The sequence below is a fragment of the Lagenorhynchus albirostris genome, chromosome 2 (genome assembly GCF_949774975.1).
Source record: "Lagenorhynchus albirostris chromosome 2, mLagAlb1.1, whole genome shotgun sequence".
In the NCBI taxonomy this organism is placed as follows: domain Eukaryota; kingdom Metazoa; phylum Chordata; class Mammalia; order Artiodactyla; family Delphinidae; genus Lagenorhynchus; species Lagenorhynchus albirostris.
The window spans coordinates 84,546,238-84,573,634 of record NC_083096.1 but is presented as its reverse complement, the minus strand read 5'-3'; the positions used below and the strand labels follow the sequence as shown (position 1 = coordinate 84,573,634).

General features: G+C 45.3%; 1 protein-coding gene across 1 annotated transcript in view; it reads right to left on the bottom strand.

The window, feature by feature from the left end:
- CASQ2 (calsequestrin 2) overlaps positions 1-24,577 on the bottom strand; it is a 63,704-nt gene extending 39,127 nt beyond the window's left edge. The window contains exons 1-2 of the mRNA XM_060139250.1: positions 24,139-24,577; positions 2,896-2,980 (exon numbers count right to left, since the gene is read on the bottom strand). Of these exons, the coding sequence (XP_059995233.1) occupies positions 2,896-2,980; positions 24,139-24,372 (319 nt within the window). The 5' untranslated portion in view covers positions 24,373-24,577. The remainder of the gene's footprint in view (positions 1-2,895; positions 2,981-24,138) is intronic.
- Positions 24,578-27,397: the final 2,820 nt, after the last annotated feature.

Genomic DNA, 27,397 nt, shown 5'->3' with positions numbered 1-27,397 from the left:
GGTCTCAGCTTACGACCCATTTTTCCAGAGAAGGCCGCTCCAATCTCCCTTGCCACTATGGATCTGCTCTCAGCTCCATTTAGAGGTATTCGCTATAACAGCGAGCCCTCTATAAGGGTAGGGCTGCTGTCCTCTTGGGATCCCAGCGCCTTGAATGGAGTCTGGACACACTGGGCTCCCCATAGATGTTTGCAGCCAGAATGAACAGCTTGCTTTTCTATTGTAACTGAATTCTGCGCATCTTTTCCCAGTCTGCTGATAACGCTGCAAGGGCAGGTTCTGCATCTTCTTTCCTACCCTCCATCACTCTCAGCGTAATGCTGTGTACTTTCACAGATGCTTGCTGGAGAACTGCATTTCCCCCCAGGGATGCTAAATAGCTGAGGCTGGCCTTAAGTCCAACGGCATGGCATCCTTAATTCCTTAGATTAATTGTTTTCAAACTCTCGGATTAGCTGAAGGATGCCTGCTCCAGATGAACTCTTCTGCAGAACCTCTAGGAAAGGGAAGCTGGCCCACTGCCCACCGTGTCCCAGGGCACTTCTGAAGAACCCATGGCACACCATGGAGCACCGTTTGTAAACCTAAAGGAGCAATGGGCCAGGTATCCCTGAAACAGGCAGTGACTGATCACAAAGGGTGCCATGGGGAACCTCAGCCAGTGTCCCGCTGTTAGATTTTTCTTTGAGTGAAACCAGTTAGGAGGTTGTTGCATCAGTCCAGAGACCAAACTCAGGCACATGGAAATGGGGATGGAGATCAAGGAGCAGGTTCACAAAATACAACTGTCCTGTAAACTCCGAGGATCGAATAGTCAGAAAGAACCCGCCCCATTTCATTTAGAGTTTCATTTAGACATTTAAACCCCCATCACATCCTCCATGGGGAGGATATCCACCAGTCCATTCTTACGAATATTTACCCAGCTTGTCCTCCGTAAATTTTTAGATTTCTGGAACACCAGCGTTTTCCTCTAACTAAATTTACTGGAAATTCTCGACCAAATTCAACTTCTCATTAAAACAGTGGGAAGGGAGGGCTTCCCTGGTGGCGCAGTGGTTGAGAGTCCGCCTGCCGATGCAGGGGACACGGGTGCGTGCCCCAGTCTGGGAAGATCTCACATGCCGCAGAGCGGCTGGGCCTGTGAGCCATGGCCACTGAGCCTGCACGTCCAGAGCCTGTGCTCCGCAACGGGAGAGGCCACAACAGTGAGAGGCCCGCGTACCGCAAAAAAAAAAAAAAAAAAAAAAAAAACAGTGGGAAGGGAGAAGACTAGGGTATCAAGAGGCGCTGGACAGCTCATCAACTTGCTTTTGACTAGGGAAAGAGTTGAACATGCTTTGTTCCCCTGCTCAAGGGAAAAAAAACTTCTTAATTTATCTCCAGGGAAAGAGATACCCCAGGCATTCTTAATAATTCATTATTATTTTATAGTCATGAGTTCTTCCTTGTAGCTAACCCTAAATATTGCTTCTTTTTTTTTAAATATTGTTTCTTACAATTTAAATCTTTCTTTAAAAAAGCTATTCTTGAACATAAAATAGAAAACAGTTGTTTGAAATTCTCTAAGATAATGCACTTTCGTGTGCCTGAAGGTATTTACTGAACCACCACTAATCTTTTTTATCCTGTGCTTACTGCTCCAAATCCAATTAACCTTTCTTCAAAGGTCCTGTTTTATAACCTCCTGCTCTCTTTTAATAGCCATCCTTCACTGGTCATGCAGAAAAAGTGAAATGGGCAATACACATCTGGGGGTGTTTCAACCCAGCGGAGTAACCTATATTCTCTCTCCTTGGGATTAGAGGTGTAAGAATCTTAAAGCACACTTGCACTTAACCATGACATATTGACACAAGAGATTACCACTCGCACTGTGCAGTCGCTTGCTTAACCATACCTCATCTAAATCCTCCCTTTCATCCTTGGTGACAATGCCCAGCTGGGCTTTGGACTTAAATTTAGAAACCACTGGGACCCTAGAGTCACTACTATTAATGACATTCTTTGTTGGCTGCTTCAGCCAAGAGGTCAGGAAATAATAGGTGTTGGAAAAAGAGATTTGATCTCCCTCAAAGAGATCACCATGTCAGTGAGATAGAGAGGTTAGGCTTTTTTTTTTTAATTGACGTATATTTGATTTACAATGTTGTGTTAGTTTCATATGTACAGCAAAGTGATTCAGTTATACATGCATATATATTTGGTTTTTTTAGATTCTTTTCCCATATAGGTTATTACAGAATATTGAGTATAGTTCCCTGTGCTATACAGTAGGTCCTTGTTGTTTATCTATTTTATTTATAGTAGTGTGTATATGTTACTTCCAAATTCCTAACTTATACTTCCTACCCGCCATCGAGAAGCTAGCCTTTTAACATGATCGAGAAGCTGGAAATAAAGATTTGAATCTTTTTTTTTTTTTTTTGCAGTACGCGGGCCTCTCACTGCTGTGGCCTCTCCCGTTGAGGAGCACAGGCTCCAGACGCGCAGGCTCAGCAGCCATGGCTCACAGGCCCAGCCGCTCCGCGACATGTGGGATCCTCCCGGACCGGGGCACGAACCCGTGTCCCCTGCATCGGCAGGCGGACTCTCAAGCACTGCGCCACCAGGGAAGCCCAAGGTTTGAATCTTTAGTGTCCATTTCTCCAGGAAGAAACCCTCTTCCTTGTACTGATACAAAGATATATTAGATGACTAATGTGAAATTATTTAATTCAGACCTGTATTTACTTTTGTGAGACTCTTCCCCAAGCCAAGACTAAGGTATGCAGGATCATTTTAAATCTATTCAAAAATAGTCTAGTAATCATGCAAGAAAAAATGACCGTACTTTTTTTTTTTGCAAGACACATTTGTTTCTTCATGATATATCTCAAAGAAAATCACACTTACCCAGTTTCTTGGCAAGCTTGGCTTCTTTCTTGGCATCCACCATCACAAAGCCTATATCTTTATGTTCCAGGACTTGGGCCACAAGCTGAAGGGAGAGACAAGTAGGAGAGTAAGTGAATCAAGATCAGAAAGACTGTAGAAAATACCACGGGATACTATGTTGATATGTTGACAAGAGGATTTTCCTCCATACTTCCTGTTACTCTGTGACCAGTTCAAGCAGCAATGTAGGGGTTCTATGCTTATGCCCTCAGGAGAAGGATGATTCAGTAGAATTCTGAGAAGGAAGGAGAGAAAAGTGTAAGGACCAGATCTAAGATATAAGATTTGGAAGACCTTGTCGCACACCCTTCTCTGCCCTCAGGGTAGATAAAATTTGAATTGGGAGACAGCAGGATCAGAAAGGAAGCAAAAAGTACTAGATACCCACAGATACCTAACATGGGGCCTGGAGCCCATCGCAGCTACCAAATGAACCTTGGGTTCGGTGGGGTCTCAAAAGATGCCTGATAGGCTGAGGGACCTTAGGACAAAGGAGACCTGTGACCCCAGTACCCAAGATAATCCTCAAGTCCCTCCACCCCGTGGGCTTGAGGAGTAAGAATGCCCATTGAGTGTATCTGGTAAAAAGACCAGAGGCAGCCTCTGAAGTTTTCCTGCTTCCAGTTGAGAGGAAGAACTATCAGAGTACCTGGGTGGAAGTATAGCCCCGAAGGTGAAGAGGATACAACAGTGTCAGGTGGACAGATGGCCGTAAACTACTCTGGGTGGACACCAGCCTAGATGATGACACCAAGCACAAGACTGACATCGTGTTAAGCTCCCTGAAACTTAGATATAAGGAAGTAGGGAGACCCTCTGTTGCCTGAGATCTAATTCCTGCCATCTGGCTGAATGGAAGCTTAAAATAGAATAGAGTGGAGAAGCTACCAAAAAGATCATGTAATACTAATATTACATTTCTTTATTTACAATTTAAAAAAAAATAATTGTAGATTAACATGCAGTTGTAAGAAATAATACAGAGAGATCCCTCGTACATTTTACCCAGTTTGCTCCAAAGTAACGTCTTGGAAAACTATAATACAATATCAAAACTGGATATTGGCATTTATATAGTAAAGATGCAGAACATAACCAAGAGGATCCCTCATGTTGTCCTTTCATAGTCACATCCACTTGCTTCCACCTTCATCCCTTCCCTAACCCTTGGCAACCACACCTTCATCTCTTCCCTCACCTTTGGCAACCACTAATCTGTTCCCCATTTCTTTTCATTTCAAGAATGTTATATAAGTTGAATCATATAATATGTAACCTTTTGTGTTGGTCTTTTTTTACTCATCATATTGCTCTGGAGATTCATCCAGATTCTTGTGTATATTAATAGATCATTCTTTTGTATTACTGAGCAGTATTTCCGTGGTACGGAGGTACCACAGTTTCTTCAATTATTCACCCATTGGAGGACATCTGGGCTGTTTCAAGTTTTTGGCTATTATGAATAAAGCTGCTATAAACATTCATGTACAGTTTTTTGTGTGAAGGTTAGTATTAATTTCTTTACGATAAATACTCAGGAGTGAAATTGCTGGGTTGTATCATAATTGCGTAGTTTTTAAAGAAACTGCTGATTGTTTTCCTGAGTGGCTGTACCACTTTACATTCCCAACAGCAATGTAGTGATGAGAGATCCAGTTTTTCTGCATCCTTACCAACATTTGGTATTGTCACTAATTTTCATTTTAGCTGTTCTAATAGATGTGTGGTGATATCTCGTTACAGTTTTAATGCATTTCGCTAATGGCTAATGATGATGAACTTATTTGCCATCAGTAAACTGTCTTCCATGAAATACCTGTTCACATCTCTTGTCTATTTTCCAAATAGATTACTTTTGGTAGTTGAGTTTTGAGAGCTTTTTAAATATTAGTCCTTTGTTGGATATGTGGTTTACAAATATTTTCTCCGACTCTGTAGCTTATCTTTTCATCCTCCTAATAGGGTCTTTCACAGAACAAAAGTTTTTAATTTTGATGAAATCATATTTATCAGTTTTTCCATTTATGGATTGTGCTTTTGGTGTTAAGTCTAAGAACTCTTTGCCTAATCCCGTATCCTGAAATTTTTTTCTAATTTTTTCCTAAAAGTTTTAGAGTTTTTTGTTTGTTTGTTTGTTTGTTTTGTTTTGTTTCCCATGGCTTTCAGGATCTTAGTTCCTTGACCAGGGATTGAACCTGGGCCATGACAGTGAAAGTGCTGAGTCCTAACCACTAGCCTTCCAGGGAACTCCCTAAATGTTTTAGAGTTTTAAGTTCCTCTAAGGCTAAGGATATTGGGCGGAAGCGCAGACAGCTGCTCTGTGGAGTGCCTCTGGTGATGGCGGCGGGGTGTGTGTGTGTGTGTGTGTGTGGACACGACACAAATAACAAATGACACCCGCACCCCTCAGGCGGTTTTCTCTTCTTTCTTAGATTTTGACTGAGACTAGGAAAGGCTTAGGATGAAAGGTATCATCAGTGTTTAGATTATGACTCATCTTGAGCGTCCCTGTAATGCTTAAACAGGTCTTTCTGCGAAGTCACTTGGCTTTAGTCTATTGCATTCAATTTATCAGACAAGGTTATTTTTGAATGAGTTTTCTGGTTTTCAGTGTAAGCCACTCTGTCCTATTTAGTGCTATCAAAACCTTAACTTAAATGCTCCCTTTCTATCATTAAAAATTAATGATGATGAGACCTGATGGCTTTGTGATATTAGTAAGTTTCCCAACTCCTAAAGCATGAGCCTCTAACAGTGGTTCTTAAACGTCTGTGTGCATAAGAATCACCTGGAGCACTGGTTAAAATGGGGCTTCCTGGGCTTCAGCACCGGAAAGTAGAGAACAGAGCTGGGGTGGAGCTCAAGTGTCTACATTTTCATAAACCACACTACCAAGCCCCATGATTCTGACGCAGCAGGTCCCGTACCACACTCTGGAAAACTGCTATAAATGCTTGTCAGTTCATCCAAAAGTGCTTGGCATAATATTTTCCAGCTGTGACCCACGGGCCATGCTTAGCCCTGCTGGCCACTTCACCTTAAGTGTAGGAGAGAAATATTAATAGTAGTAAGAACATTAGAGATTAACTGAGAATTAAACAGAGAATTTAACTCTGACCTCTCCTAGACATACATCACCACATTTTATTGGTTTCTTAGGTAGATGCCAATGTGTGCCTTTCCTAGGCTTGTAAAGCATGCCCTTCTCATTACCTTATTGGTATTTATATGTGACATTTGAAGATATATGAGTGGAAGGTGCTAGCTCAGGCAAACTCAGTTCTGTTTTTCTGCTTTTCTGTTTAAGCACAGCCAATTATCGTCCTAGGCACGGATGGATAGACAGAGCTGGCAGTCGCAGATGGCCCAGGAACCTGTGCTAGCTGACACCTGCCCACCTTCTCCTTGGTACCCTTACACACAATCCCTGCGGCGTCCTGTCACTCTCGCCTCCCACGGCGATTAGGCCCAAAGCCTGCCCACTTGAGCTCTGTCATCACTTCCATCAGCCCTAGCAAGCACCCTTCTTGGGCCTAGGTCAAGGGTGGCCAGGGCTGGCAGCCACCCAAGAGAGAGCAGTGAGATGGATGGGGGAGAAGGGCTGTGGCGAAAGACTGGGAACTTCTGGGCTGACTCCTAACATGACCATTCTCTCCAGGACCAAGGACCCCTGCTGGGCTGATGGGGCTGGCCAGACACTGTCTGCCTCTCCCACTTGGCTTCATCTCCACCTTTGCTCTGGTCCTAGATTTCCAGCTCCTAGTTTCCATTCTCTTGCACCACAATCCCACCGGGCTCACTCCAGTTGCTGCCAGCCTGGCCTTGACTGCAAAGCCCAGCTCCAGACTCATCTTTGAGTCCAGCCTCGTTTTTGTGAATTCCAATAGCCCATTACAGGGACACAGCACTCTGGCTCTTATTTTGCAATCACTAGGGCTCTGTATTGTGCATCTTTCCTCCCTAAGGAGAAAAAGCCCATTTTGTGCTTCTTCTGTATCTCATATAGTTCCTTAGAGACACTCAGCATACTTTGGATGAATGAATGGACTGGCCCAAGTACTTCAAAAGTTTAAGAGTCTTTTGAGCCGAAGGGCGAAGAGGAAATTGTTACCAATTACAGTGATTAAAATCTACAACCATGAGGAGGAGAAAAGATAGAGTCAATATGTTTCCTAAATTCCCAGAAAACTGGAATACTCTTTTCAGATCGGACTCCAGTTTTCTCCTGTTGACTTATAATCTTTCCCCTACTGGTTTTATCTGGTTGGTTGATTGGTTGGTTGGTTGGTTACTTCTCGGATGGTCTTGCCTCTTGTCCATCCTAGAGAATGGGGTTGTCTCATCAGTTGGTACATGCAGCCGCTGGGCATTGGTGCAGTGCTCATTCTTTCCAAGAACATTAGGATTTGCTTTGACCATTGCTGATTCTTTTGAGTACAAAAATAACTTTATATAAAAAAGTTATATTAAATAATATGCATAACTCAGTAGTAAAAAGGTGAATGTTCATAGTATGTCCTTTCTCTTTTTTTTAATAAATTTATTTATTTATTTATTATTTTTTGGCTGTGTTGGGTCTTCTTTGTTGTGCATGGGCTTTCTCTAGTTGCAGCGAGCAGGGACTACTCTTTGCTGCGGCTCACAGGCTTCTCATTGTGGTGGCTACTCTTGTTGTGGAGCACGGGCTCTAGGCATGCAGGCTTCAGTAGTTGTGGCTCGCGGGCTGTAGAGTGCAGGCTCAGTAGTTGTGGCACCCGGGCTTAGCTGCTCCGCGGCATGTGGGATCTTCCGGGACCAGGGCTCGAACCCGTGTCCCCTGCATTGGCAGGTGGATTCTCAACCACTGTGCCACCAGGGAAGCCCCCTGTCCTTTCTCTTTTTAAATTTTGCATTGTATAGGTATTTATTGTACCATTGTTACCTCTGTAATGATGTGGTAGAAATAGATCTCAGCTTTAAATGAATAAATGACCCAGGAATCCTAGTGGTTAAGAGTACACAGCTTGGCATCAGAGACCTGGATTCCTGACTTGGTCATAAGTGCTCACTCTTCTGTAAAATATGGGCAATACCCATATCTATTTCATAAGGCTGTTTTGAAGAAGATTAAATAAGATAATGTGTAAAGTTCTTGACACAGTTTTTGGCATGCAGTAAGTGCTTAATAAGTGTTATATTTTCTTCTTACTATTCTGACAGCTGGATAGGGTTCTGAACCTTGTACTAATTCAGAAATACCAAAGCCTAACATATTGGGATGGAAAAAGAACAATAATTATTAATTGAGGACCTACCGTGATCAAGGTTCCTTGCTAAACAAAAGTGTAAGACACATTCCAGAGTCAAGGACCTTGTGATTTCATTAGGGAGGAAGCTAATGAAAAATTAGCTGGTAAGTGTTAAAGGACTAGGACAGAAAATAAGGGCTATGGAGACAGAGCAAGAGAGCTCGTGGGCAGGGAGGTCAAATCATACAGAGCTTCATAAGCTATGATACGGAGTATAGATTTAATTTCTATGCACTCAAGATGAAATCCAAAATCCCTAACATAGCCAGCAATGCCCTGCACGGTTTGGATTGCCTGCCTCTCCAGCCTCATTTGGGGCCACTCTGCCTCTTACTTAACACACTCGTCTTCGGCTGCTCAAAACAGCAAATTCTTTCCTGAATCAGGAGGTCTTTGCACAGGATCACCTCGTTCAGCTCCCATGTCCTAGACCAAGACATGGGCCGCAGCTGCCCACAGGGATGCCTGGTTGTATTCACACAAAGACACTCAACATGCTCTGCTTCTGTGCATGCCCTTCCCTCTTCCTAAAAGATCTTTCCCTCCACTCTTTGCCAACTCCTATTTCTCCTTGAAGTCTGCACATAATGTCAGTTGCTCAAAAGGCATTTCCTGACTCCCAGTCTGAATTGGGTGCCCTTTCTACACTTGTCCATAGTGCCCTGTGCTTTCCCTTCACAGCCCTTTCACACGTTCACTTATATGATCATTTGTCTATCAACTGTCCACGTGCGAGCCTGTAAGCTCCATGTCCCTGTCTGCTTTTCTCCATATACTATCTCCAGCACCCAGTACAGTACCCGAGCAGAGGAGAGCTCAAAAATATTAGTTTATTAAATAAATGAATGGAAGAAAGAGGGGAGACCAGCTAGACCTTGAAACAGGAGGAGTGTCTGGATAAGCAGAGGAGAGCAGCAAAGACATCCAAGGAAGAAAAAGCAGCATAAATAGGTGAAGGTTTGGAGGGGCAAATGCACAGTGTGAGTGTAAGAGAAGAGGCTTCTGTCCTCGAGCAGAGGGCTTCTCAGGGGAGCTGAAAGGCGTAGTGTATTTAAGGCATGTTAGAAAAAGAGCACATAGCACTTGGAATATTAGGACTAGCGGTTCCGATTTGGGAGATGTTTGAGTAGAAGAACAATATGGCTAATTTGAGTTCGGAGAGGGTTGATCTAAGGGCGTAGACCAGACAGATAGAAAGGAGAGTAGAATCGAAGGTGACCAGTTGGGAGACTGAGGGGGAGAAGACTGGTCTCCAGCTAAGGCAGCACATGAAGTAACTTGTGAGGTAATGTTAGAGGTTGAGAATCATTCAGACCTGGTAACTATTTCATGACTTTGGAGAAGCTGCGGGGAACCAAGGAGAGAAGGAGGCAAGATGATTCCAGGGTCTCCAGCCAGGGAACAGAGTGAAGGGCAAACAGAGATGTCAGGAGGGCATGCCAGAACCACGAGCCAGCTTCTCAGCTTGGATTTAGAGGCAATGAGTTCACGGCCATGGAAATCCAGCCAAGAGCTGGAGGTGCCAACCTGGAGCTTGGGGGAGAGCTCCTGAAGGCACTGTGCAAGTGAGGGGTGAAGGAGTGAGGAGAGTGTACGAGAAAACCACAGGGTCCAGGACTGGCCGCCGTGTAGGAGGTGAGAGAAGGAGGCTGTGTGGAGGCCGAGAGGTCTGTGGGAGAAGTAGGAGACCAAGGAACACAGTCTCGTGACTCCAAAGTCATGAGAAGCTTGAGAACGAGCAGGTGGTCAGATCAAGTGTTGCAGGGAGTCCCAGAGATGGGACCACTGTGAGGTCTCTCCTTTCAGGATAGTAAGACACGGGTGACCTTTAGCGAGGAGCTGGGACAGAAGCCAAAGCAGTGAGAGTGTGGCCGACGAGTGGGTGGCAAGGACACATTAGAGCAGATGTGGATCACTTGGTCAAAAAGTTTGCCACGAAGGGAAGGGGATACTAACACAGCAGCGCCAGGGGACACGTTCCCTTTGGCCTCAGAGGACAGGACATGCAAGATGCCCTCTCTGTCTATGTGTGTCCCTCCAAGTCCAGTCCCTTTGTGGGACATCTCAGCCCTAAACCAAGGACGGACAGGAAGAAAGATACATTTGTACCACTTCCCAAGAATGGTCTTCCTGGAGGAGAAAGACTGATTTGTTTCATGGTCAGAGGAAGCTGGGGAGACATGCGGTAGCAGAGACAAGGGAGTGTTTACTTATTAAAGGGAGCTGAGGGGGGGTTACTTTCTGCAGGGTCAAGAATCTGAAAAAAATCAAGGGCTGAGAAATTTGGGGGAAAATGTCACAGATCTTTGCTCCAAGTGAATGTCCCTCAGGCCAGTCATTAAAAATACCCTGGCTGCAACCCTGGTCTTTCCACGTAAGCCAAGAGCCAAACAGCTCTTTTCACCCACTGTCCCTGATACCATCTGGCCACACGTCAAGCAATTCAACTACTGTTTGTGTCCTCCCCTGAAACCGGAGAGCTGACGTTCATCTCCGGTAATCTGTCACTTGCCACCGCCCTCAGATGAGGCCCGGGCTATGTATAGCTGGGGGGTTGGCACATGATGTGTCTATGCTAGAGGCAGGCAAGGGAATGGAACAGCTATTTTATGAGATTCAAGTGAACGTGGGGGCCTCTTGGGGCTGGACTGGGAGGCTTCTAAAAGAGCCTTGAGGGAAAGGGAGGCTGTTGATTGTTTTTATTAGCACTTTGGGGCTATCACCTTGGTCAAGGCCAAGGAAAAGACCCAGAGGTCATCGCTATGTGTTCTTTCCACTCCACCACATTGAGAAGCAGTATAACAACAACAATAAAAATAGCGTCTATTGAGTGCTTGCTATATGCCAGGTACTGCTCCAACACCTTACAGGAATTATCTTATCGAATCTTCACAAAACCCACATGAAGTAGAAGTTTGAGTTGAGGAAATAGAGGCACAGAGAGGTTAACCAACTTGCCTGGGCACACAGCCACACAGCGTTTAAGTGACACAGCTGGGATTCCAACCCTGACACTCTGGCTCCAGGGCCCAAGCTTTCATCCATTATATTCCATTCCCTTCATCTGGGCCTCAGAGGGACCTGGGCCCGAATCCTGGCTCTGCCACTTATCAGGTATGAGACTCTGGGCAGGTCACAACTTCTCTGATTTCAATTTTCTAATCTGAAAATGCGAGATCTAATTCTTGCAGGAGAAACATGTATGCAAGTGCTTATGAATGTTTGTTCCCTAGAAATTCACTATACGGCAACCTCATTACCCAAGCCGGTGGTTCTTGAATCTGAGCCCGCGTCAGCATTACCTGGAGGGAAGCCTTGTAAAAACCCAGATTGCTGGGTCCAACCCAGAATTCCTAATTCGGCAGGCCTGGGATGGGACCTACGAGTGTGCATGTCTGAGTAGGTCTCAGGAGATGCTCATGCTGCGGGTCCTGGGTCCACACCCTGAGAACCACCGCCTTACAACTGTCTCTAACATATAAACACGATCTCCCTGAGTAGCATTTTGTAATGTCCAAAATGACTGACTGAGGGAGGCTGTTCCTGGAGTCCAGGGGGTTTTTTTGTTTTCTGTTTTTCATACTAAAAATATTATTGCAATGGGATTTAGGGGGGGAAATGGATTTGACTGACATGGGGGTGAGGCCATGCCCTTTTCCAATTTTTTCTCAGCAGAGTTCTGTTCCCGAGAGCCTGTGAAAATGCAGTCTGGTAGCCCAAATGCCGACACCCCTTGGTAATCCCCTTCCTGGGAAGAGTCCCACACATTATCCACCGCGTTCCTGCAGCCAGAGAGAGACTCTCCCTTTTCTAATGAGACTTTCCATAGGTTGGTGCACTTCCTCAAAAAAAAAGAAAAAGAAAATCAGAGGGAAGGACGGAGGCTGCAGCTGGGAGAGCCTTTCTAAATGTAAAATGATGGCAGACAGGCCTCTTTGCTGCATCTCCCCCATAGCGCACACTAAAAAGCGGAAGAGAGGGCTTCCCTGGTGGCGCCGTGGTTGGGAGTCCGCCTGCCGATGCAGGGGACACGGGTTCATGCCCCAGTCCGGGAAGATCCCACGTGCCGCGGAGCGGCTGGGCCCGTGAGCCATAGCCGCTGAGCCTGCGCATCCGGAGCCTGTGCTCCGCAACGGGAGAGGCCACAACAGTGAGAGGCCCGCGTACTGCAAAAAAAAAAAAAAACAAGCGGAAGAGAAACCTGCTGCTGCTTGACTGAACTTTACGAAATGTCTGACTAGTGCTTATTTTGATAACATCTGCTAATGACAACAAACACCACGTATAACTAACCTGAGAGTTAGTTTTCAATGTACTATTCGAGAACAGTCCTTTCCTGAGCCCCAGACGTGGGCCGTTCACGTTACACACACCCCTCTCTTCTCTTCAGAGGAACCCTGGGACAAGGGGTTGGTGGTCTGTCTTTTACAAAGGAAGGGGCTCAGCCTTGAGCAACTCAGTGACCTGCCAACTGTCTGGACAGTGTAAGGACTCAGACCCACGGGGTCTCCCTCCTCAGTGTATGCTTCTTGCATTGCTGGGCCACGGTGCGGGGCTGCTGTTCATGGGTTGTATTCACTCTTTCCTTTGGGTTCAGGAAATGCTCTCAGTTCCTTCACAGGGAAGCTGGGTGTGTGTGGCCAGGCTGAGGAATGGCTTGGGGTGCTGAGCCAGGGCAGTGTAAGGTAGAGGCAGGTGAGCGTGTGAAGGAGTATCCGCTGGCCCGTCTCCCTGCCCAGTACACGGCAGATGGTGAGGAGAGCTCTGCCTGGCTTGGGGCACCGGGCAGCAGGCGGGCGCTCCTGGAACAGGCTCTCTGGGCACTGAGAAGTGGCTCTGGCCTGCCCAGCCCCTCGCACGGCAAGATGGTGCTCTGGCCATGTTCCTGCATGTCTTTCCAAACAGAAAGGGCTTATCTGGATCAAACCACACTCAGTCTACAGAAGAGGGAACCTCAGAGCCTTCATTGGACAGATGCAGTACTTTGTGGGGACTGGCTTTTTTAATGCAACAAGTTATTATTATTTTTTTTGCAATACATCCTATTTTTATTTTTTAAAATTGAAGTAGAATTGATTTACAGTGTTGTATTAATTTCAGGTGTACAGCAAAGTGATTCAGTTGTACAGGTATATGATATATAATATATATAACATATATATATTATGTATATATATCCTTTTTCAGATTCTTTGGAACAAGTCATTTTAGATGCTAAGGCTGAGCTGATAATTATGCAGAAATACTCCACACCAACCAGTGAAGCTCAAACTGCAATAGGGCTGCTGCTTTTAAAGAAAAATCCTGTGATTCTGAAACATTTTGTTTGTTTCTATTTTGCTACTTTACACTACAATTATCCTTATAATACTTTTATCACAGTGACTTTTTTGGTCTCTCATATCTCCATTTAGAAATGTATAACTTTGGGAGGAGGTCTGCCTCAAGGATACGATGACTAGATATCCTATTTGGGCTTGAATATTATCGAGGGCTTTTGCGGGTGGGAGGAGTGAGAAAAGAAGGTTCCAATGGTCTAAAAACTTCTGAATCAACACTGTATTTGCCATTTTGTAAAATCTCTATTTCCGTATTAATTCTGTGTATGGAAGAGAACATTTAACTGTAATCAACTCAATCCACACTCTTACCATAACACTTCTTGTCTTTTCACCATCTCACCCCAGGCTCTAGTTTTATTACTGAGAAGTGAAGAGCAAACACGCATCCAGCAGTTCAGTGGCACGTGGGCTCTAAGGAGAAGTGCAACTGAAGTGTGAGCCTGGGCGCTCATCTTCTGAGAGCACTGGCTCTACGCGAGGATTTAGTCTCAAAGCCAAAACAAAATAAGCCTGACCTCATCTGAGTTTTCCGAGTGCAGCAGGTGCGAGTTTGGAGAATCCCATCTTTGGGCAGTGAGCAGTTGGAAGAAATACCTGAATCCTGTGTGTGTTGCGATTCTCTGCCCAGTGTTCCCACATCATCCCATCTGTGGATTCACTTGCCTCCCAAAATTTCATTTTGCCTTCCTCTCTTGAGGTTTGGAAATGCAACCACTGGGACATTTTCCAGTGCTAAATAGGTTTGAAGACAGCATCAGCCTTAGAGAACCCAGAGGTTTCTGCCCATACTGTGTATGTATTTTGGACTGAGAGTCCCATGGTTAAAAAAAAATCTGTTTTACCCATATTTCAGCAGGATTAAGCAGGGATGACAACAGTTCCCTGAATCTGACAGATTCAGTTTAATTTTTCACATTTCCACTCAGTTCTTTTTTAAAAACTGATTTAATTTTTAAAAGATATCAAGGAGAAATATATTTCCAATGTAGGCAATGAATCTGTAATTCCATGCTTTTTTCTTTTCTCTCCATCCATCCTTCTACCCACCCACCCAACATTTATTAAATACCAAGTAGGTGGTGCTAAGCATTAGTCCCTCTACTCACACCAGTCACTTCAGTTCCACACATAGTCCAGTTGTGAAATTAAACACTGCTTAAGTGTGGGTGAAAATCCAGAATTCAAACTAGAGACACTTGTCCTTTTGTAAGTTGGCCCTTGCGATCCAATTCAGCAATCCCAGTTCCTTGGTGTAGTGGAAGGAACATGATGTTTGGAAACAAGTAGACGTGGGTTCAAATCCTGCTTCATGCTGTGCCATTCTGTAGCTTTGTGACTTTGGGCAATTTCTACTCAACTCTATGGAATCATTTCTTTGTACATAATGTGAGACTACGTTGTAAGAGTTCAACAGAATGACATATGCAAAGCACCCATATTGGACATGTTTCATGGCAAGTTCATAATAAGTGCCATTTCCATACCCCTCCATCCTCATCTGTTCATTTAACATTCATTCAGCAAACACCGTTGAGAGCCCACTGTGAATCAGACACTGATCTAGGTGCTGGAGTACAGCAATGAAGAGAACAAAGTCCTTGTCTCTGTGGGTTTTACACTCTACAGCAGTGTAGCACGATATGCACTACGTCAGCCAAGGGCTATGGAGAAGAATAAAGTAAGGTTGAAGGGATAAGGGGGTGCTTGGAGAGTGTGATTTATATAGGTGGTCAAGATGACTTCTTTCATGGGATGACACTTCAGCATAGACCTAAAGGAAGTGAGTTCTCATCATTAACAAAAGAAGACCAACTCCTTAGCTACCAGGGACCATGTCATCTGCATTTTCTAAGTAAGCAGTGCATGAATATTTGACAAATAAATGAAAGAATGAATATTTCTACTTGGGTGTTCACAAGTCTTAGTTCCACGTTATAGAACACTCACCAATTTTCTCTGAGCAGAGAAACTTTTCTGTTAAACATGCTAACATGTTAGTATCCCATATTCATATACCCGCAGGGTTCTCAGATTTTTGTCATCTCTTTTGGAGAAAAGGGAAGTGTGCCATGGCAAACAAATAGATGCTTTTCCTCCCTTTCTGAAGGTAAATCCTGGACCCTGATCTAAGATTCTTTAAGGCACCTTCTGATCTGGCCTTAGAAACCCCTGTAATTCCACTGGAAACCTCTCAAGGAGGGGGAGGCTTCCCATGGGCCCAGATCTTCCCTTTCTTAGGAGGTCCAAAGTATTCATCACTGACTGTGTGAGTGAGGGGACCGTGGGAGAAGACTTGGAGACCTGGCAGAGTCCCTAGAGCAGACCTGAATCCCTGCAGCCCCCAAACCAACTTCACGTCTCAGCAGTTTTCCAAATCAGGGGAATGTTGACAGGTCCATTGTCATTCAGGAGAGTCAACAGACCAAAGGTCAAGCAGGTGCAACATGATTATGGTCATCTGGAAAATTTCTCCAACCCAACAGACCAGTATAGTGCTTTGCAAACTTTAACATGCCTACGAATCACCTGTGGATCCTGTTTAAATGGAACAAGCACCCTGGTTATACCATTGCCGCTGGTGTGGTTCGCCGTCCACATTTTGAGCATCAAGCCTCAAGTGGTCCCCAAACTTGGCCGCACGTTAGAATCACCCAGGGAGGTTTTAAAAACTGTAGCACCTGGATCTCATCCCTTCCCCTACGACCAGTTAAATCAGTGCTGGTGGGGGGCGGGGGGGTGGGAAAGACCCAGGCATAGGTGTTTTTTAAAACTCCATAGGTGAGTCCCACGTGCAGCCAAGGTTGAGAACTACTGCAACTGGCCAAGAACAGGGGCTACCTTTCAAGTGACAGGTGAAGGGAATTAGCATTGGATAAGCACCAGCTGTATTTCAGGCACTCAGCAGGCTACCTAGTTCCTAAATAGTAAACAACGTAACAAAGTAATGATACCTGACACTTGTCCAGCTTCTTATAATCTTATGAGAAATTTTATTCACCTGTTTTCATTGAATTCTCTTAATTCACTGAGGTAGAAAGCACGCAGTTGATGTTTTAGATGAATAAAATGCGATGCATATTTGTGACTTGCCCAGGAGCAAATAGTAGATGAAAGAGAAATTCAGTTTCTCTGACCCGCAGCTGCCTGTTTTGCCCAAGCACTGCGACCTCACCTGAAGTTGGATACACGAGGATGGCTGTGCACAAAAGTCATGTCGACGACACTGGGCATATGGCGGAACCTAAAGAGGCTGCAGTCACCCCACCAAAGATTTCTCACTGATATATAGATTGATTAGGAAACTGAGACCTGAATACAGAAGGGAGCTCGGTCTGTTGTGGGCTTTGGCAGACTGAGAGCAGCGGCGTTAGGACACTTAGCAGAACCCAGAAGCCTGCATTGCACGGGATTCAGATTCTTGGTTCTGCCATAGATGATGGGACCAGCCTCCTCCTCCCCTGTAGGGCCTAATGGATGATCTGTTCTGGAATCACCATCTAAAAAGTATTGGGAAATAACCTGCTTACCAGCCCTGGACAATCAGTCATAACAATAACCCTCCCTGCTGGTGGACAGGCCATTTCCAATAATTTTTAGGGAGTGATCTTGCCATTTGATATCCAAGAGGGCTCGGGAGAGCCCCTGGGCAGGTCATGTGTGGAGATGGCAGTGGCTTTTTTGTGGTGAGCGAAGTGGGACCTCCTTAAGCAGGAAGAGCAGAAGGCCCTGCAGAGGGGATCCTCTGGGGAAGCATCAGAGGGGATGCAGAGAGGAAGCGGCCTTGGACCTCCCGAGAAACAACAGGTGCAGCTGGTCAACCTGGCGGGCAACTACCGGAGTGATGTGGCTATTTCTGTGCCAGGACCCCAGGTTGCCTGCCAATCCCAGGGACCAGTCACCCTAAACAAATGAAGTGATATTTACTGTTCACAGTGTGGAAAGCATTGCTTGTTCACCACCTATTCAGTGACTCATTCATTCATGCTATGATTCCTGAGAGTCCCACTAAGAGCAAAAGATATTTGACGAATGAATATTTCTATTCAAGGATTCACAGTACGTATTTTCATGTTCTGAAACACTCACTAACTTGCCTGAGAAAAATCCCCTGTAGTTTTTCCTAATCCTGTAAATGTATATTGGTTACAGGTTGGTGTGTTTAGTTGCTCCCATAGGACATATATACACAGTGCACAGCCTCAGCTCTGGAGATGAATGTGATCAGAGTGCCCAGCGATTCCAACACTGAGGGCTCCTTTCTCCTTTCCCTCTAGAGATGTTTAAGTGGCCATGAAATCATTTCTCCGTACACATGAAGCTCACTAGGAAAAGTTTTCACCTTTTCCTTCCTTCTTTTTCAGGTTGGAATGCTGGTTTCCTAGAGGTGGAGTGGTGTAGAGGAAAGGAAATGGGCCTTGGACTGGGGGATAAGATCTGTGTGAAGGTAGGAGGGGAAGAGGAAGAAGTAAATAGTTCCCCAAACCTGGCCTAGGCATTTGGCAGGACCATGACACCGTTTCCAGCGAGCTCAGGAACTCACAATGTGGACACCATACTGCTGGGGTTCCTTCTGACATCAAGGCATCCTCTGTCACATGACCAGGTCATTCATTCAGTTGTGTTTTTGGTTCACAAGCAGTTTTTTTGTCCTTGTCCATAGGAACTTGATTCCATCTCTTTTTTTTTTTTTAAACTTTCCCCCCTCACCAAGTTTGCTTTGAATTCAGTTGCCTTCAGGAAGCTTCCAATCTAGGGGGAGAACTCCAACATATGTCTCCAAGGAGAGAAAGAGTGAGTTAGAAGGAGCCTGAAGGGAATGGAAGAACTTCTTAAATGCAAGGAGGCTGCAGTGTGACTGAAAATGTGGAAGGGGCCTAATTTAAGAACTGACGCTGATGATGTTGTGGAATCTATCAGACACAGGCTCCGTAAGCCTTGGCCATCAGAGGGAGAGGGTCTGTGATCAGGGAAAGTCACTCCACCTTTCTGGGCGTGGCTGGCTGTGAATAAGCAACATGGCATCACATCACCAGTCCTGAGCTCTCTGAAAGTGGCCTGGGGTCCTCAGTCTCTAAAGTGACGGGTTAGGCTGGGCTGTATCTAAAATCCCAACTGAAAGGGGGTGAGGGCTGAAAGGAGTCAGCATTTTTCCAGTACCTTCTGTGTGCCAGAAGCTGAGCTCTTGCCATCCTGCCTCACTGAATCCTCACGCCATCTCCAGCATCTCACATCACAAGTAAGGAACCTGAACACAGACAGACTTCCTTGGGAATTAAACCCAGGTCTGTCTGATTTGGAAGCCCACGTTAGGGCACACCACCTCTCAAGCATTTCAACCTGAGAGAGGTCAGTGATGTCGAATGTGGGAGGACTTTCTCTGGCAATATTTATAGAACATGATAGGCCTAGCACTTGCACTGCAGTTTCAAGGCGAAGGTGGAAGCAGGCAACAAGGGAGCAAGGAAGAATCAAATTCAGTGCCCGTATCCTCCTCTTGTGTCTCTGAGTCTTGCGGTACTAACAGGATTCAGCCATTGTGGGATGACTACATTTGCTGACTTGGCCAAAGCTGAAGGAAATAGTATACAAAATTGCAACTCCCTTTATAAACTGAGTTGACACCTCAATAGAAAAAATGGGGAAAAGACAGAAAAATAAGAAAAAATGTAAATGGCAAATAATTTTATGAAAAATTCAGCCTAGCTAGAAATCAAAGAATGTCCATGAAAACAACAATAAAAATATAAATAGACAAAGGTTTTTAAAACCCTGAAAATTGTGTCAGTGTCCAAAAAGAGAGAAATTCTGTAATGGCCTATATGGGAAAAGAATCTAAAAAAGAGTGAGTATATGTATACATATAACTGATTCACTATGCTGTACACCTGAAACTAACACAACATTGTAAATCAACTATACTCCAATAAAATTTTTTTTAAAAATTAAAAGGAAAAAAAACAGAGAAATTATCTTAAAAATATGTATGATCATACAATGGAATACTATGCCAGCATTAACATTATGTTTGTCAAGAATTTAAAGCTATTTAGTGACATAGGAACACTCACAATATACTGAAACGAAATAAGCAGGAAACAAAACTATAAAAATGGTATATGGGCTTCCCTGGTGGCGCGGTGGTTGAGAGTCTGCCTGCCGATGCAGGAGACACGGGTTCGTGCCCCGGTCCGGGAAGACCCCACATGCCGCGGAGCGGCTGGGCTCGTGAGCCATGGCCGCTGAGCCTGCGCGTCCGGAGCCTGTGCTCCGCAACGGGAGAGGCCACAACAGTGAGAGGCCCGCGTACCGCAAAAAAAAAAAAAAAAAAAAAGGTATAAACCTAATTGGAAAACGTGATTTTATGCATAGAAAAAAATACTGGAAAGAACTCTATCAGAACATTAACCACGTTTAGCTCTGGGTGGCAGTTCTTATTGCCTGCTTTGTCTTTTCCACATAGTCTAACATATTCTTACACTAGTGTGTTGTTACTTTGTGGATGAAATGCCCAACCAAGAATCAGGATTACCAGCTGTGTAAGTCACAACACTGGAAGGCCGCATGTATGACATGCGAGGTTCAGAAAAATCTAGATGGTTCACAAGGTTCTTTTGAGCTCTAGCACTTCACTCATTCATTCAACAAGCATTTACAGAACATCTGTATAGAGCTACGTACAATGCACCAACACTGGGGTCCCCCAGAATTAGATCCCAACCAAACGCAAAGCAAAGTTTGAATGTGATGCCTCCCGGTGCCATTTGATTTAGCCTTTTTCTGCCTAAGCTTTTAATGGCCTCATATTCTTCCCTTTCTCCTCTTCCCCTTATCAAACCCTGCTCTCAACATAAAACTCAAACTTGATCCGATGGAAGTGTAAATGGATAGCAATGTCTTAAAAGATGGCTTCTCCCAGAGGGGCTTGACTAAGTAGGGATAAAAATTTTACCTACAGGAATGAGGCCCTCGTGGCCAAATTTTAGGAAAAAGCGAGTGGGGTGGAAGAAGATTTGGGAGCTATCAGAACCTTATCTCTTGCGGTTCCCTCCCCGACCCTCGCTTATTTGTCTGGTAAATTCTACTCATTTTCACAAATCAATTCTTCCTTGTCATGCCTTCCACATCTCTCCCAGAGGGCGGGGTGCTTCCTCTTTCCTCTGCGCTCCCAGAGGACCTTATATTGCCCTACTGTTACAGTGACCCCGTTGCACTGGCTTTTCATTTGTATTGCACTGTAATTTCCACATCAGGCTATGAGCCACCTGAGTGCCTCACGTTCCCGGTATCCACGGCGCGCACCCCAAGGCCCAACCTAGAGTAAGTGACAGATGTATGACTAAATGATCTGTATTTCAAGGCCCCAAGTCAGGCAGTGACCTCCTTACCCTGTGGATGGGACTGTTTCTGGGTGTTTCAATGTCAGTCCTTACAGCAGCAGACAAAACATTGACCATGGTACCTTTGGATTTTTTTTATCAGAATGGGATGGCCTTTATGTGATGAGTTTTGAACTTCTAATTCCTAACTTTCTAACCCTTAGAAATTCCCCGGGTTTTCAACCTGAGGATGGCAACTCATCACCAGAGAGGGAAATCAATTTAATAGGTTGGGATTAGTATTTTTTTAATGAAATACAATAGAAGAATAGAAAATAACAATAAAATAGAAGACAAAAGTATTTTAAATCCAAGTATTCCCCAAATAATAATGTGTTGTCCTATGAAACTTTTGTTTCACCTGTGTATGTGTCTGTACACATTAGGTCATAGTGAGTTATGATAAAAAACATGGACAGCCACCTTCCCCGGGTGGGTGGTGGTGGGATGAATTGGAAGATTGGGATTGACATATATATACACTAATATGTATAAAACAGATAACTAATAAGAACCAGCTGTATAAAAAGTAAATAAAATAAAATTCAAAAAGAAGAAAGAAAGCCACCTTCCCAAACGATTGGGAGGGAAGGAGCCCCCCAGGGCTGAGATTTCACTGTCTCCTCCCTTCCTTCTATCCCAAACAGACACAGCTCTGGGATGGGCAGGATATTTTCCTTAGTGTAGGTTTGGAGTCCAGGGAATTAAGAGGACAAAATAGGCTTTTCTGACCACAAAAAAAATTTAGAGGCTCACATCTACCCTCTCGTATCAGTCGTGGGATTCCTGGAACCAGTCTTGTCCTGGATTCTGAGGAACAGCGGGCACCTGACAGGTATCTCAACAAAGGCCCACCCCTCCCCTCCCCGACCGGCGCTGAGGGAGCCCTACGTCCCCCAGGGTTTGGACATTTGCATGAGCAGCGCCTCTGGGGCTCCGTGCCTCTCAGCTGATACAGATGATGCAGCTGGCATCACCAGGCCCAGCCTCACAGGCTGAGTGCTCTATTTAAGGAAGACTCTTGAAATAATACTGAACAGGGTATCCACCAACTCCTTGTACATCGTCTCATCTGATTCCAGCAGTAACGCAGTACAGGGGCTAAAGCTGCCTTCACCCGCATGAGTAGAGTGATCTTGGGCAACTTAGCCTCTCTGTGCCTCAGTTTCCCCATCTGTAAAAGGGGGATAGTAACTGTATCTACATCAGAGAAGTACTGTAAAGATCAAACCAGCTACCACATACAATCCCTGCACGCAGGAAGTATTCAATAAGTGTTGATTATTATTATTTAATCATCTCATAAGCCTGTATGATAGTTATTTTTTTCATTTATAGATAAGAAAATGAGGCTCAGAGAAATTAAGTAACCTGCCCTATGTCATGCGTCCAGTAGAGGCAAAGCCAGAATATAAATCAGGAACTCCTGACTCCAAGTTCTGTGATCTCTTTCCCTTAGTGATTTAGGAGTCTGTGGGGCAGCAGACTACCTCCTGTTCTCAACTTCCTCCTTGTCAGTCTCTGCCGGGCACTCTTGGATCAAAGGTGGCTGGAAGGATGGTAAGTCCAGGGCAAAGCTCCTTCTCAGGATTTTCCTTGGGAGTACAGAATTCATCTTTGGGAGAGACAGATTCTTGGGGGAGTTTGTGTGTGAATGTGTGTGTGTGTGTGTGCATGTGTGTTAATATAACAGGGAATCAGAAATGGGGTCACTGCTTGCACTGGCATTCTTTTTGAGTTCTAGGCTAAGTGGACAGATACGAGCAGATATGGTAGAATCCTTACGCCTTCAATTAACTTTTCATAAATATGTCTCTGTAATTGAGTAGGGCAGTTTGAGATGGAGATAATCATGTGAGTGAGGATTTCATGGGCTGAGCAGCAGCTGTGCTGTATGTCCTGGTTTTTTCCAGCCTGTAATTTTCCCGTATATATAGTACAAAGACCTAATAACGGTCCCTGCTTTTTCCTCACTCGTAACCCACAAAGGTTTCTTGTCCACCAGAGCCCACTGTAATGACCACACTGCCGTATATAAATCCTCTGAAAATAGATACGTGTGTGATGATCGGGACACACAGGATTCTGCAATACTTTTTTAATTATCAAAGATATTTTGATGTGTTTGGGGTGGTTTTCCTGGATTTTATTACAGTCACTTTTTCTTGAGAATTAAAATCCACGTGGGTTTCACATGGTACTTCTGTGCATCAGAGTCTTTGATTATAAAGTATGTCAGTTATGTCTCAATAACACTGGAAAAAAAGAAAGAAAAAAAGGCATCTGATTGAGCTGAGCTTTCTGGCTGCGCTGGTTAATAAACTGCTGTAGTTCTCCAGGAGTCCTTTTCACAGATTTGTGCCTGGGCTGAGCCCGACCTGGGGACTGATAAGGGATCTTGGTGCCTATTAGAATTCTTGGCACTCACAGGTGTTCCTGAGTGTAAGCGATCTGAAACTGTCCAGGAGGAACTGTGGGAGGAGTTCCTGGGGCACTCACACAGGATTAGAGAACGGGTCCCAGCGCCAGGTTTACGGACAGGCCATGTAATGCAGATGAAATAAGAACTGACTTCAGCATCTTCCCTGAACTCACACCAAGAACTTTCTGAGAAAGAGAAATATTCCCATTAATGAACGCGCAGCTTAAATCTTCCCACGTCTACACTGTGCAATGTTGACTAAAACCGCGTCACAGGAGAGGCTCATCGCTTAGTGATATTCCCCATCTGACCCACGAGGACAGGCAAGGTCAAATGACTCCTGCTTCATCGGGATCATGGGGAGACTTAAGGGAACAAAGAGTAGGAAATTAGCACGCCGAAGGAAACCTGCAAATAATCCTGGATTTCATTTCAGTCAGGCTTTTTAACAATAGCTTTAACATTCTCTGAGAAAAAGAGTCGCTGGAACTATTGCCCTTGAGAAATCAAGAGGACCATCAGATGACAGACTTTACATCTTTACAGACTATTATGCACCATGCGGCACGTTCAATTGTCCCGTCCTAAGAGTCTGGACCCACCCCTGTTTTTCACACATCCCAGCTTTGCAACAAGAATATCTTCAGATTTGCCTGAGACTGAAATGCGGCAAGACTTGAGGATATACTCTCAGCGACCTCAGGTCCTCCCATGCCGACCACTGGCCACCTCCCGCTCCCTTGGGCCACGTGGTCTGGGGGCCCCCCACTCACCTCCAGCACGATTTCTTTCAGTTGGAACTGTTTCTGCGCGACTTTATCTGAAGACACGGGCTCATGGTAGTAGAGACAGAGCAGGTCGTATTTCTTCAAAACCTGCTTGAAGTTCTTCTCGGTTAGACTGACCACGCGGTCCTTGCCGTCATAGGTGGGGAAGTTCAGCCCCTCCTCTGCCCTGCAGGAGGACAGCAGGTAGACCGCCACCACAAACAGGTGGGTTCTCTTCATCTGGGCGAAGTTTTGTTTTTCTTTCCCAGAGACACCGTGTGTAGGAAAGAGGCTGGTGCCTTAGAGGACTTGCTGGGAGCAGTGGGGAGCAGAGAGGCCGATCTCGTCTCTCTCCTTGGCCCTTCCTGGGCCCGAGAACCCCCTCTTCACCTTCTCCGGCTGCTGACTGTAATCGTGGGCTTGGGACGAAGCGTGCAGAGGCTCACACCCATGCATGTGTAGAACCAGAGCCAGGCTAGGCGGCCCAGCCCCAGATACCTCGCATAGCTCTGCCCAGCCCCTGTCTCATCAGGAACTCCATTTTTAGGATGCAGTTGTTTCAGGCTAAAAATAAATCATGCAATGAATTAAAAAGTTAGATATGGCACTGTTGAGGGATTCGCTGATACAGTTTGTCAGGCCGGTGGAGGAGGAGGTGGGAGGGAGACGGGGGGGAACGTGTGCACATGAAATAGGGAGGGCGGGAAGGTCAGAGGAGAGAAGTTCACTCAAGAGGGAGGAGGAGAAGAGGAGAGGAGAGAGACGTGGCACTTGGATGTGCACAGGGCCACTCAGACGCTGTTGAATCGGTCTATTACCCCAGGGAACTATTTCAGTCTCTTCCTTCCTGGCAGGCTGCTCATCCCCTACCTACTCACTGCTGACCTGGGGACCAGCCGAACCCCCAGGTGGACTTGACGTTCTGCACCTGCCTTTTCCCTGGCTGGCCATTGCGCCGTGTCCCCGTGGCTCTGCCGATCACTGGGCGAGGAATGTAGGGTCACCCTTTCTCCACAGAAAGCGTGGAGCTTCCCAGGAGCCCAGCCCACCAGGGGTCACAGTTCCTCTCCTTCTGCCCCGGCTCACTGCTGAACGCTGCTGACACCAGGAGATCCTGCCCCATTATAAAATTAAATAAAATAAAAGTTCAACAGTCGTCCTCAGAAGCCCTCGTAGGCTTTTTGCTATCATCCCCGTCATCTTTCTTTTTTAACATTAACCCCCAATGTATCATTTTTGCCCTTTTCCTCTTCATTAGAGACAGACTGCTGTAGAGAGTCCAGGAGCCGGACAGATCCGAGTTCGAAGCCGTGCTCTGCCTCTTAATGGCTGAATAGACTTTGGAGGGTCACTCACCCTCTCTGATTCTCAATCTCTCCCCCCCACCACCACGCCCACCATGTAAAATGGGGATAATTACGACTATATTGTAAGGCTTGGAACACAGAGATGGGAAGGCATGGTACAAAACAGTTACCCAAACACGGCAGCTATTATAGTTACTTCATTCTTCCTGGAGATGGTGGAACGTAGGTTATTGTAATAATTACTTCTCAGTTTCTAATAGTAATGGTTTGTGAACCCTTTTCTCTCTGCCTTCTTGAATCCAGCAGGCAACTGGGGCAGACGTGATTAGGGCTCATTGCACAGGGGAGCTAACTGAGCTTCAGGGAGCTCAGCACCCTGTCAGAGGTCGCGTCATCAACTGCCTGAGTGAGGGTTCAGCTCTGCCTTGGAGCCTGGCGCTCCTGGGTGCTTTCACTCTGATGGGGCAATTCCCCCACAGACACTTCTTTTCTTAAGTGGCTCCACCTTTTCTGGTCAAACAACAGTCCACCCCTGTCTTTCCGCTCTTTAGAGTAGTCTAATGGCTCTCATGATTTAGGCCAAATTTTTCTTCTTCTGGTTGGAAAATCAGCTTTGGAAATAGCAAGGACTCTGTCCCATACAAACTTTGCAGGGAACAGAAGGAGAAAGGAAGTTCAGTGGCCTGCATGAGTGAAAGCAGGCCCCTCCACTGCAGCCAGAGGTCCTGATGCTGACAGTCAGGCTGACGGGAGTTGTCTTCAGGACAGGTTCATGTCCAGGAAGCCAGGACCTTGGGGAACCCCTCGCTGAAACCCATGACAGCATTCTGTTCTTTCTGATGGTGAATTCTCTAGGCTTTTAAAGATACAGCCAAGAGGGCTTCCCTGGTGGCGCAGTGGTTGAGAGTCCGCCTGCCGATCAGGGGACACGGGTTCGTGCCCCGGTCCGGGAGGATCCCACATGCCGCGGAGTGGCTGGGCCCGTGAGCCACGGCCGCTGAGCCTGCGCGTCCGGAGCCTATGCTCCGCAACGGGAGAGGCCACAGCAGTGAAAGGCCCACGTACCGCAAAAAAAAAAAAAAAAAAAAAAAAGATAGAGCCAAGAATAGCCGTTCTAAGATGTGGTTAGCTTTTCAGGTCACTTGCAAGTGTGCAAGATCTCTGCTTTCTTTAGAAAATTTAAGGGGAAAATGATTTTTGAGTGAAACAATGTATGTCTTGTCTTTTCAAGGTCAGCTTCCCAAAACTGTTCCCAGTTGTCTCAATCTCACTGGCTTATCTTTATTTAGAATTTGCTCCACTTCTCTTAATATATGCTTTTTTTAAATGTTACCAAAAAACTGAGAGATGTTTAAAGTCAGAGTCTGAATTTCCCACTGACTTGCAACTGATGAAAAGTACCAAGGTAAAGGGATAATTTAAAAAAATTCAGTTTAGCCCTCAAGTCTGGCTTATGACCAACTGTGTATTAACAGAAAAAAAGCTCCAGTGTGGAAAGTTCCTGTCCCTAAATCCTGGCTCAATTTGGGGCCTCAAAGCCCAGCCCTGAGGACGGCATGGCTACTCACACGTGTTGTGGTGATCAGGTTTCCCACTGTCCACCCACACCGAGACATGGGGGGTGAAATGCGTGTCCCCCTCTTAGGAAGGTTAGGTTTGCATGATCAACTTTTTATGTCCCAGCCATTTTTTTCTGACTGCTTTTTATTGTTTTTGTTTTTCCTTTGCTTTCTTGCCCACCAACCTTAATGTATTTATTTTTTATTATTTTTGTGTGTGTTAGTTTCTGCTTTATAACAAAGTGAATCAGTTATACATATACATATGTTCCCATATCTCTTCCCTCCTGCGTCTCCCTCCCTCCCAATGTATTTATTTTGTAAACAAGGGATGCTTCTGACATGTCTGAGTCAATGTGGCATCTAGCAAATCAGCTTTTCATTCCAGTTTTAGCAGCT